General features: G+C 58.2%; 2 protein-coding genes across 2 annotated transcripts; both read left to right on the top strand.

Moving 5' to 3' along the window:
- Window positions 1–1,315: 1,315 nt before the first annotated feature.
- On the top strand, window positions 1,316–4,730 carry LOC125133574 (interferon-inducible GTPase 5). Its single transcript, XM_047791861.1, has 2 exons — window positions 1,316–1,381; window positions 3,178–4,730. Exon 2 carries the CDS (start codon window positions 3,251–3,253, stop codon window positions 4,643–4,645), a length of 1,395 nt encoding a protein of 464 aa, XP_047647817.1. The 5' UTR covers window positions 1,316–1,381; window positions 3,178–3,250; the 3' UTR covers window positions 4,646–4,730.
- Window positions 4,731–8,066: 3,336 nt separating this feature from the next.
- Window positions 8,067–10,637, top strand: LOC125133218 (interferon-inducible GTPase 5-like). The gene is made up of 3 exons (XM_047791344.1): window positions 8,067–8,088; window positions 8,614–9,261; window positions 9,868–10,637. Exons 1-3 carry the CDS (start codon window positions 8,067–8,069, stop codon window positions 10,527–10,529), a joined length of 1,332 nt encoding a protein of 443 aa, XP_047647300.1. The 3' UTR covers window positions 10,530–10,637.
- Window positions 10,638–12,469: the final 1,832 nt, after the last annotated feature.

Raw genomic sequence — 12,469 nt, forward strand, 5'->3', positions numbered from 1 at the left:
TACAGGGGTTCGGGAGCTGGAGCAGAGTGAAGGGATGCAGTGGGTTTCAGAGGATCCAGTCTGTGTGCGCCTGAAAGTGTGTTGTTTTCAAGGCTGTCATATCTGTATGTTTGCCTGCGTCTGGCTGTTCTGCAATGACTCTCTTTGAGGGTCTGTGTCTTTCCTTTCCCTCCTGGGCCAGGGGTGTGTGTCTGTGGATTTGGGGGAGGAACCCTGGTCTGTGTATTTGCTGTCTGGGAATGTCTGAGAATATTTTTTAATCTCTTGGTCTCTGTGTTAGTGTCAAGAAGGATATATGAATCTGCGTGGTCTTGCCTGTGGTTTAAGATAACTTAGACTCGTCAGCAGACTACCCTTCCTCCATTCTCAGTGCGGCCTTGAGCTGTCTCTTACCTTTCTGGGCCTCCACCTCCTCCCCAGCTGTTTTCTGGCAGCACCTTTCCATGACTGAGTTTCGGATCATCAGGAACATTCTTTTTTTCTTTTTTTGGGCCACACCTGCAGCATATGAAAGTTCCCAGGTTAGGGGTCAAATCCGAGCTGCAGTTACCAGCCTGCATATGTCACAGCCACAGCAAGGCAGGATCCGAGCCGCATCTGCAACCTACACCGCAGCTTGCACCAAGCAGGATCCTTAACCCACTGAGTGAGGCCAGGGATCGAACCTGCATCCTCATGGACACTAATCAGAGTCTTAACACATGGAGCCACAATGGGAACTCCCTGAGCTGGGATTTGAAGGATGGGCTCAGGGGTGGGTAGAGGATGTTAAAATTCCAGGGGGCAGGGAGCCTGGCAACCAGATCCCGAATTGGGATGTAGCACTGCCTGGCTGCCACTAGAGGCCGAGAGTCCTGGCCAGCATTTCTTCCCATCCCAGCCAGCGCTGGTTGAGCTCAGCAGCTACCCTCGGCGCATGTGCAACCCCTTGTCTGGTGGGTAAGTGCGTAGGCAGTGCAGAGAGGGGAACGTGAACCCCTTGTTTGGGAGACGGACTCCTGAGATGGAGGAGAAATAGACAGTGGAGTGATGAGCGGGCCAGACCCTCAGATGCCCGGCTGCAGAGCTGGGACTTTGTCCGGGGATGATGGAGACCACAGTCAGGGTTGGAAAAAGTCGGTGTCAACAAAGGTCTCCTTGGGTCCCTGTGTGTGGGTGAGTGGTGGCCGGTGAGCAGTTGGGGGGCGGGGTCCCAGCCCCACGTGGGACCCCGCCCCCCTGACATCACTCTTACATTATTGCGCTAGGGCTGGCTGACCAATAAGCTGTGGCTTGCCATTATAATGGGTCCTAGCAACGGGGGCCCTGACCTTGTGCTAACAGGGGAGGAGGCCCCACCAGCAGGGAGAGTGAGAGGGGAGAGGGAGAGCCTGCAGGGCAGGTGAGTTCCCGGAGGGCAGGGCTCTCTAGCTGGGCCCTGTGGGTCAGCAGGGGACAAGGTGCAGGAGGGACTGGGGTAGCCCCGGGGGTGCGGGGGGCGGGGAGATCAGACCTGGTGGGAACAATGGAATAAGGGCAATCTTCTGCAGGGGATGGAGATGGGGTAGGGAGGGGACAGCCAAGGAGAGAAGAGGGGAGGCAAGGACATGTGTTTGAAGGGAGAGCAGCTCTTTGGAGGGACCCTGGTTTGAGTCCTGGCTGTGCCTCTGAGCAGGGACATCGCTTGTCTAGTCTGAGGCTCAGTCTGTCTCCATCTGATGGGGACAGTGATCCCCGACCTGAGCGTCTCTCCCAGGGTTCTCTGAAGTGTCTCAGACAAGGAGGGCGTGTATTTTAGAGGCGATGGGCAAGAAAAGGGTGACCGGGAAGAGGGAGGGCCAGGGAAGCTGCAAGGTGAGGAGGATGGGATCCCAGGAGAGACCATCTCCCCGGGCCCCGGGAGGTGAGAGGGGACCTGGCCTAGCAAGGCCTGCCAAGCAGGGCTGGGTGTCTAATGAGGCCGGGCTGAACCCAAGACTGTCTCCAGAGGTGGTCCAGGGTCAGACAGACGATGGTGCTCACGATGGTCACAGCAGCCCTGCGAGGTGGGCAAGGTTCCCTTCCCTGGTGCTAAAGCTGCAGCTGAGGCTCAGAGAGGGCAGGGACGTCACACAGTGAGGAATAGGAATCATGATACTAGTGACCATGATGCTGATGACACAGATCCTCTGCTCTGAGTTGAGCCCAATTTTTTTTTTTTTTGTCTTTTTAGGGCCAAACCTGTGGCATATGGGGGTTCCCAGGCTAGGAGTCAAATTGGAACTATAGCCACTGGCCTACACCACAGCCATAGTAACGCCAGATCTGAGCTGAGACTGCGACCTACACCAGAGCTCATGGCAGTGCAGGAGCCTTAAGGTCAAGGGATCGAACCTGTGTCCTTGTGGATGCTAGTCAGATTTGTTTCCTCTGAACCACGATGGGAACTTCTTGAGCCCTATTTTAAGTGCTTTAGACATGTTAACTCGTTTCATTTTCAACAGCCCTTAGTTTGCTATTATGAGCATTAGGATCCTGGTCTTCCAGATGAGGAAGGTGAGGCAGAGGTAAGGAATTTGCCCTGAGGGTCTCAGCCGGTACATGGCAGGGCCTGGATGGCATCCCCGGCAGTGTGGCTCCAGGTCCAAGTGCCCTTGGCCGTCCCTTCATGCTGTTCCCATCACAGCAGCAGCGGGAGAGCAGCTGCTCTCTTTGCCTGAGCCCAGGAGCTGAGCTGAAGCCCTTTCCGGCGCAGGCCTGGCTGCTTTGGGGCTCAGTGCAAAATGAAAACGCAGGACATTTAGTCATGGTCACCGGAGCAATAAGCTAAGAGCTGGGCTTTTAAGCGTGGAGGTCCGTGGGACCGAATGGGTTTCCAAGCTGCCTACGAAATGTCTGAGTTCCTAGCTTATTCCGAAGAGTCCTCATCACCTCCAGAGGCTGGTCGGTTGTTACATCCATTAAGCCTGGAAGCAAACAGGCTCAGAGAGGTGCCGCGTTTTGCCCCAGGTCCCACGTCGAGTCGGTAGCCTCGATGGGATGCGACCCCGGGCCTACCAGACTCCAAGGCCCCCTACTCGGCGTCCCAAGCGGCCCCCGGGTTTTTGAGAAGGAAGAGGGCAGTGCGGTTCCACGGGGACGTTCTTAGTGAGTCTCTCTCCCTGCCCCACGCCAAGGCCCCGGAGGCGTGAACGGCTTCCTTCTCCCCGCTCTCTGCAGACGCCGAGGATCACGCGACGGTCCGTGACACCCTCCCAGCCCCCCTCCCGCGCCCTCTGAACCGCCGGTCACCATGGCTACTTCGAAGTTGCCCGCGGTGCCCGGGGAGGAGGAGTCCACCATCCTCATGGCCAAGGAAGAGCTGGAGGCCCTGCGCACCGCCTTCGAGTCGGGCGACATCCCGCAGGCCGCGTCCCGCCTCAAGCAGCTGCTGGCCTCCTCGGAGGGCACTCGGCTGGAGGTGGGCGTCACCGGCGAGTCGGGCGCTGGCAAGTCGTCGCTCATCAACGCCCTCCGCGGCCTGGGCGCCGAGGACCCCGGCGCGGCGCTCACCGGCGTCGTGGAGACCACCATGCAGCCCTCGCCCTACCCGCACCCGCAGCTTCCAGACGTGACCCTGTGGGACCTGCCGGGGGCCGGCTCTCCGGGCTGCTCGGCCGACAAGTACCTGAAGCAGGTGGACTTCGGCCGCTACGACTTCTTCCTGCTGGTGTCCCCGCGCCGCTGCGGCGCCGTGGAGACCCGCCTGGCCTCCGAGATCCTGCGCCAGGGCAAGAAGTTCTACTTTGTGCGCACCAAGGTGGACGAGGACCTGGCGGCCTCGCGCACCCAGCGGCCCTCGGGCTTCAGCGAGGCGGCGGTCCTGCAGGAGATCCGCGAACACTGCGCCGAGCGGCTGCGCGCGGCCGGCGTGAGCGACCCGCGCATCTTTCTTGTGTCCAACCTCTCGCCCGCGCGCTACGACTTTCCACTGCTCGTGTCCACCTGGGAGCACGACCTGCCCGCGCACTGGCGCCACGCCGGCCTGCTGTCGCTGCCCGACATCTCGCTGGAGGCCCTGCAGAAGAAGAAGGACATGCTCCAGGAGCAGGTGCTCAAGACGGCCTTGGTGTCGGGCGTCATCCAGGCCCTGCCCGTGCCGGGGCTGGCGGCCGCCTACGACGACGCCCTGCTCATCCGCTCGCTGCGCGGCTACCACCGTAGCTTCGGCCTGGACGATGACTCGCTGGCCAAGCTGGCCGAGCAGGTGGGCAAACAGGCAGGCGACCTGCGCTCGGTTATCCGCTCCCCGCTGGCCAACGAGGTCTCGCCGGAGACGGTCCTGCGGCTCTACTCGCAGTCGTCCGACGGTGCCATGCGCGTGGCCCGGGCCTTTGAGAAGGGCATCCCCGTGTTTGGAACGCTGGTGGCTGGTGGCATCAGCTTCGGCACCGTCTACACCATGCTCCAGGGCTGCCTCAACGAGATGGCGGAGGACGCCCAGCGAGTCCGCATCAAGGCCCTGGAAGAGGACGAGCCCCAGCCTCCCGTCAGCCTGGAGGCCGCTGGTGACAATGGTGTGGAAAAGCGGGGATCCAGGGAGGGGAGCTGCGAGGAGGCCCCGCTCTCAGCCCGCCGGAAGCTCGGCCTCCTCCTCAAGTACATTCTGGACAGCTGGAAGAAGCGCGACTTGTCGGAAGACAAATGAAAAGCACAGCCCCCACCCCCCTGCCTCATCCACAAACCAAGCCTTAACAAAACCAGCTGAACCCAAAAGGCCAATGTGGTGAAAATGAGAGCTGCAGTTGCTGAGGGGCGGGGTGTGGAGGGGCTGGGGCAGGGGTGGGGGTGGGGATTGCAGGTGGGCCCAAGTCCAAGAGGGACATCCTGACCTGGGATAGGAATTGACCTTGCGAGGGAGAGGTTCAAGGTGAGGATGGGGGTCCAGGGCTCTTTGATCCCCCAAGTGACCAAGAGGGATTTGTGGGGTGACAGGTCAGCCCACTCTGGATCCACCTTGGTCGGTGGCTGAGGGGGCACCGGGGCCTGCAATCTTACGTCCCTTTCTGAGAACCCCAGTGTCCCAGGGGCCTACTCTGGTGGGGGAGGGGCAACCAATCGGTGCCCAGGGATGGGCACAATGCTGCTTAGCAACTGGGTTACACAAATGTGGGGGAGACCAGACATCCTGGGCCAGCCTTACTGCCTGTGAGTGATGGTGAGGGTGGGTGGCAGGGAGAGGGGAGGCGAGGTGGCCACTGGGTTGGCCTCTGTGTAGAGCCTGGGGAAGGCAGAACGAGAGCGGAGGTGGTGAGAGGACCAGTGGGTGCTTCTAGGAGCCTCCAAGGGAAGAGGAGGTGGCCACAACAGTGGGCCACCTAGAATGAGTCCTGTTTGAGAAAGCTGGTGTGCCTGTCTGCATGTGGATGTATGCGGTGATGCGCTTGCTGGTGTGTCTGTGATCAGAAGGATCTGGGAGATGCTGTGGGTCTGAGATCCAGGGTGGTTGGTTGCGACTGGGCTTCTGGGTGTGTGTGTGTGTGTGTGTGTGGCTGTCTGCGCACGTGGATGTTGGGATGGTGCTGAAAGCCTGTGGGTCTGAGGGTGATGGTGCCTATTGGAGTTTCTGAAGCTGCACGAGGCTTCGGATGACAGATGGTGTTCAACACATTGAATGAGCGAATTAGTCTGGCCCAGGTGTTCCTGGGGTCCCTGGGAACCCAGCTCCTTGGCACAGCCTCTCGCTGAATGCTTGGCTCTTCAGCCAGAGGCAAAAGTGAATCTGACATACTCATCTGCTCAAGCACATGCCGAGTCAAGGGTGGGTCATGTTTAAAAATTAAAGATCCACCAGATGGGGGGCTCGGACAGGACAGGTTGACCCGGGTGCTGCTTCGGACATGGATGAGGGTCAGGGAAGGGAAGGATTTAAGTGCAGAGAAGGTGAGGTTCTAGGAATTCACAAGGTGGCTCCAGTGCCGTGGAGGTGGCCTCACCAATACTCCCTAAGGGTGTTCTGAGCCCTGGTGATACTTCTAGCCTCATCAGGGGGCCTCAAATTACCCCTAGGAAACAGACTAAGGGGGTCCACTTTTGCCTGGAGGATTAAACAGGGTGCTGATGCTCTTTGCTGAAGAGCTCTGTGGTTGGTAAAAAAAGGATTCCTGTCTTCCCAGAAAGTCTCCTGTTGGCTCTGGGGTTCACATGGACCTTCCTGCACCAAAGGGGGTGGGGGATCATAGGATATTCCAGACCCCCAGATGCACAAGAAAGGTGGCCCCTTCCAAATCCATTCTCAAGAAAGCCCACATCCCTACACCTGTGGACCCTCAGACCTCCTCCTAAGCACAGGACTCAATGGCCCTGAGTGGCTGGGCTGGAACGGTCAGGCATGCCCTCACCACACTGGGCCTAAGGTTAGAGAGACAACCTAATGATCTGGCAACTGAGTTCCTTCCTGGCTCAGGGGAAATGAATCTGACTAGCATCCATGAGGACGCAGGTTCAATCCCTGGCCTCAATCAGTGGATTAAGGATTGCGTGTTACTGTGAGCTGTGGTGTAGGTTGCAGACACGGCTCAGATCTGGCATTGCTGTGGCTGTGGCGTAAGCTAGTGGCTACAGCTCCAACTCAATCCTTAGCCTGGGAACCTCCATATGCCGCATGTGTGGGTCCCCCCCAAAAAATATTTTAAAAAATCTGGCAACTGCAGCTTGGATTCGATCCCTGGCCCAGATGTGGCCAAAAGGGGAGAAAAAAGAGAGCCTGGGTTACTTGTATTTCCTGCTTCCATCTGGTGGCCTCCTCCTGTCCCTTCTGCCTCCGTCTCTCCCTTCCCTGTCCCCTATCGCATCCCCCAGCCCCTGCTCCAGCTCGGGCTTTGCCCTCTCACCTGGGTCTTGCCCCAGCCCCTTGCCTTGTCTCCCAGGCTCCAATCTCATACACCGGAAGGCCACGGAGGGTTCTTTTGAACGTCTGCCTCCAACCCCTCCCTTCCCTGCTCAGAAGCCTTTTGTGGCTACTTGCAGAGAAAGGTCAAGCTCAGCCAGATGTCCCAAGCCCTTCCCAAGCTGGCCTCTGCCTGAGCCTCATCTGCAGTAAGACCCTGAGTCTTCCTCAAACAGCAGAGCTGGGAGGACTCTGAGGAGTCACCGTTCACTCCCCCCGGTGAGGAAACCGATGCCCCCACCTGTCACAGGGGGAAATAAAGGCTCCAGGGGGGATAGGACTTGCCCCGTGTCATGCAGCCCCACGACACCAGGATACTAGTGCACTACTAGATGCAGTCGTGCAGCACCAGGATGTAGGTGCGGCTGCCTCGTCCATTCTACCGCCAGGACTCCAAAGCCCAGAGGTGGGAAGGGGCTGGCTTGTGTGAGTTCCCCAGCAGACAAGGGTACTCAAGAGCTATGCAGCAAGGGTGAGCAATATTTCCACAAATGCACCAGGGAGTTCCCATCGTGGCTCAGTGGAAACGAATCTGACTAGGAACCATGAGGTTGGGGGTTTGATCCCTGGCCTTGCTCAGTGGGTTAAGGATCTGGCATTGCTGTGAGCTGTGGTGTAGGTCACAGATGGGGCTCAGATCCTGAGTTGCTGTGGCTGTGGCTGTGGCCGGCAGCTGTAGCTCTGGTTCAACCCCTGGCCTGAGAACCTCCATATGCCACGGGTACAGGCCCAAAAAGCAAAAAAAAAAAAAAAAAAAAGATTCCCGGAATGCGCCAGACCCACCGGGTCTCTTGCTGGTACAGGAGAACTGTTGCACCCAAAGGAAGTCTTGGCTCATAGGCAGGGGCTGAATTGGGCAAGGACTGAGGGGCCTGGTATGCGGCAAAAGGATCAGAGGGAGCTGGCAGATATCCTGACAAGTGACTTTTACCTCCCTGAGCGTGAGGTTTCTGGTCTGTAAATGGGGCCTTGGTAGAGTTGTGTAGGTGGTTAGAGCAGGGGCTGGCCCTGGAGTCCGCGTTAAATCAGCGTTATGATTACCAGCAATGATGAAGGTTCCAGCTCTTAGTCACCACCCTTTATGATTCATCCTAGTGCCCAGGACATGGTAAATGCTTCCTAAAAGCTAAAACTTCAAATTCTAGGCTCGGAAGACCTCGGCCCTATTCCCAACATCCCCATGCACGAGCTGGAGGCCTGGGGCAAGTGACTTATGGTCTCGGTGCCACATGTGGGTGGGAAGGATCTCCTTTTCCAGCTGTGAAGAGGACTGGATGAGATGCTGCAGGAGAAGCTGGCCGTGATGAATACATGTTAACAAAAATAAAGCACTTAGGGAGTCCCTGTTACAAACCCGACTCGTATCCATGAGGATGCAGATCCCATCCCTGGCCCCTCTCAGTGGGTTAAGGATCTGGCGTTGTTGTGAGCTATGGAGTGGGTTGCAGATGTGGCTTGGATCTGGCGTGGCTGTGGCTCTGGCATAGGCCGGCAGCTGCAGCTCTGATTCAACCCCAGCCTAGAAACTTCCATATGTCTCGGGTGTGGCCCTAAAAAGAAACAAAAATAGCGCTCAGGGCGCCGGTGGGGGTGGGGTGGGTGGCATCGTATGACATTCTCAGTGCTCTTCCTGCTGCTGTCTCACATCCTTCGGGCAAGAGGAGGGATGTAAGGAAGAGGGTGCCGCTCGGAGGGAAAATACTCCCTTACCTGCCTGTCCTGTTCAGGGTCACCAAGTCCTGAAGGCGGAGGACCAGGGATCAGGCAGCCCATGGCCAGCGAAGCTTTCCCGTCAGGCCTCAGCCAGTCCAAGATTCTGGAGCTCTTGGGGGACACGAGGGCTCTGAAGGAGGCCTTCGAGGCAGGGGACCTGCCAGCAGTAGCTGCCATGTTACAGTCCACACTTCATTCTTTGGAGAATGTCCGGCTGGACATTGGTGTCACCGGGGGGACAGGCTCAGGCAAGTCAACCTTTGTCAATGCCATCCGCGGGCTGGGGGATGAGGACCCCACCTCGGCCTGCACGGGCGTGGTGGAAATGACCATGGCCCCCACGCCGTACCTGCACCCCAAGTACCCCAATGTCATCATCTGGGACCTGCCGGGCATAGGCGCCCCCGCCTTCCAGGCTGACAAATATGTCCAGCGGGTGCTGCTGGACCGGTACGACTTCCTCCTCCTCCTCACGTCCGAGAGCTTCACTGCCAACCACGCACGGCTGGCCCGCGAGATCCTGCAGCAGGGCAAGCGTTTCTACTGCGTCCGCTCCAAGGTGGACGTGGACATCGCCGCCTCCCGCAGCCGCCGCCCCAGCTCCTTCTCGGAAGAGAGGGTGCTCAGTCAGATCCGCGACGACTGTGTACAGCGGCTGGAGGGTGAGGGGCAGGCTCTGGGGGGAGCTGGATTCTGCAGGGACGGCCCCCCCTTCCCCTGCATCTTCCCGCGAGACCCGGGCTGGCGGGAAGGGCCCGCCCAGCGTCACGCAGGGTGAGGGAACGGGGTCTCAGGGTGCAGGTTGCTTACAGCTGCCATTGCAGTCTCAGGTGACAGAGAACAGTCACTTGCATTAAGGGCAAAAAAGGGTAGGTGTTGACTCGTGTATTTGCAAAGGTAGAACCGTGCAAACACTACCCGCCCGGGCAGATGCTGGCGCCTGTTGCTGGCGGCAGCTAACATTTTGGCTCAGCGCAGGCCAGGCACCACTTTCACAAACTCAGTTCACCACCACCACATCCCTAAGAGGTGGGTAGAATCATTCCCTTGTTTTACGCATAAGTAAAACCAGAGAGGTTTGGTAACCAGCCTGAGGCCACACAGGGAGTAGGGAGCGAGCCTGGGATCTGAACGCAGGCAGCCTGCCTCCAGGGCAGATGCTCTAAAAACAAGTGCTGTGCAGACCCAGCCTGCGCCTGGGGAAGCTGGCAGGACAGCTGGGCCTGCTGGGCGTGGACACCCCCTGAAGGTGCCCTTGTCTCCTGCAGCGGAGAGCCTCAAGGACCCCAAGGTCTTCCTGCTCTCCATGTTTGAGTTGGGCAAATACGACTTCGACCTGCTGGAGGAGGCGATGGTGAGGGGCCTAGAGAGCCACAAGCGGCACGCGTTCCTGATGGCCCTGCCCAACGTCTCCAAGCCCACACTGGAGCGGAAGGCAGCCTCACTGCGGAAGCACATCTGGCTGGTGGCCACGGTGGCCTGTGGGGCCAACCCGAGTCCCGTGCCAGGCGTGCCGGAAGTGGCGTGCAACCTGTTCCTGCTCACCCACTCCTTGGAGGGCTACCGCCACAGCCTTGGCCTGGACCAGCACTCCCTCATCAGGCTGGCAGGGCACACGGGCCAGCCGCTGCACAAGATCCTGGAGGCCCTGCACGACCCGAAGACTAAGGTCACGGAGGCGCTGGTGGCAGAACGGCTGGGCCAGGCCTCCGGGGATGCCTCAGCTTTCAGCCAGGAGCTCCTCAATGTGCCCATCCTGGGACCCCTGACCGCCTGCGGCCTCTCCTTCGCCACCGTCTACCGGATGCTCCGCACCTCCCTGGACGTGGCCGTCAGAGACGCTGAGAACGTGCTGCTCCAGGCCTTCCCGGACAACCCCGATCCTGACTGCAAGCTCCTAGGTGAACCTGATCAAGGACCCCAGCCCTGAGCCTCGGCAGTGAGGGGCTGGGGGCACGCAGGCACCGTGTGTCCCCAGGCCGGGTGGCGTTGAGGGATGGGAAGGAAGAAACTCCGGCTCCAAGTCTCTTGGGCTGAGCCAGTGTGCCATTTTGTGCTTTGGGCCCTGCCTCTCACGCCCTCTCTGGCCTTTGCCTCCACCTTCCCTACTCTGCTGAACCCCCACTGTCAACCACAGTCCCCTGGGAAGCAGGGGGAGGGGACAGGACGCAGGAGTGACAAGTTCTGACAAGGCAGGGGAAGGAGGCAGTGGTCTGGCTGCAGAGGTCAGCCAGGAGCAAGGATTCAGAAGCGTCTCCTTAAGAGGGAAGCAAACGTCACAGCTCGCAAAGGCCCAGGGGTCATGAGTGAGGTTCCTAAGGTCTCAGGGCCAGAGCCCACACCGGGTCTTGGACCTCCCCCACCTCGGGTCTGCACACTCCCCACTCCACTCCAGGCCTTCCCTGCCCCCACCCTCTCCAGTAGTTGTGCTTTTTTTCTCAAAAGACCTGGATCCGCACAACCTGGACCCCGGGACTGGATACAGGATATGCCCGGGGGTAGGGGGGATTGGGGGGGAGACCTAAGTGGCACTGGGGCAGGGGGTGGACAGACCAGATCAGCTGGTTCGACTGGAACCACTGCTGCACTGGAGGGTGGAGGTGACCAGCAATGTGGAGCCAAGCTTTGGGAAGCACCACGAAGTATTTAACTGAGCAGATGAGGGCAGGTAGGTGCTGTAATGAACCGCAGGGTGTATTTAAGTGAGCTTCTGGATTTAAAGGTAGGGACCGTTTCTCACTCAGCGAGTCAATGAGGTTCTCAGGGGAGGGAAGTGATTGTGTGCAAGGGAACTAGAGCATTTGAAGGGCAGAACCTGCTCTGACTGGGGGGAAACAGGGAGCCCTCTGGGTCTGAGGGTTCTACATCCACAATTCAACCAACCTTGGAGTGAAAACTTTGAAAAACAGGAGTTCCTGCTGTGGCTTAGAGGTAAAGAACCTGACTAGTTATCACTGAGGACGCAGGTTCGCTCTTGGCCTTGCTCAGTGGGTTAAGGATCTGGCATTGCCGTGAGCTGTGGTGTAGGTCGCAGACATGGCTCGGATCTGGCGGGGCTGTGGCTGTGGTGTAGGCCGGCAGCTACAGCTCCGATCCAACCCCTAGCCTGGAAACCTCCATATGCCACGGGTGCGGCCCTAAAAAAACTTAAAAAACATTTGAAAAACAACTCCAGGAAGTTCCAAAAAGCAAATCTTGAATTTTCCAAGCAGTGGCAACTATTTACATATCATTTACATTGTATTTACAACAATTTATATCGTATTGACATTGGATTAGGTTTTTTTGTTGTTGTTGCTATTTCTTGGACCGCTCCCGCGGCATATGGAGGTTCCCAGGCTAGGGGTCTAATCGGAGCTGCAGCCACCGGCCTACGCCAGAGCCACAGCAACGCGGGATCCGAGCCACGTCTGCAACCTACACCACAGCTCACGGCAACGCCGGATCATTAACCCACTGAGCAAGGGCAGGGACCGAACCCGCAACCTCATGGTTCCTAGTCGGATTCGTTAACCACTGCGCCACGATGGGAACTCCTGGATTAGGTTTTTTAAGTAGGTTCTATGCAAATACTACACTGTTCCTTATATAAATACTTATATAAGGGATGGGACTTGAGCATCTGTGGAGTTTGGTATCTGCCGGTGTGTATGTCCTGGAACCAATCTCCCATGGACATCGAGTACACTATATTTAACTAAGTGTATTTAACTAGAGCCATGTTCCATTTGTGTGTGTGTGTGTTTAGGGCCACACCCACAGCTTATGGAAGTTCCCAGGTGAGGGGTCCAATCAGAGCTGTAGCTGCCAGCCTACACCACAGCCCCAGCAATGGGGGATCCAAGCTACATCTGCGACCACACTGCAGCT

The sequence above is a fragment of the Phacochoerus africanus genome, chromosome 8 (genome assembly GCF_016906955.1).
Source record: "Phacochoerus africanus isolate WHEZ1 chromosome 8, ROS_Pafr_v1, whole genome shotgun sequence".
Taxonomy (NCBI): Eukaryota; Metazoa; Chordata; class Mammalia; order Artiodactyla; family Suidae; genus Phacochoerus; species Phacochoerus africanus.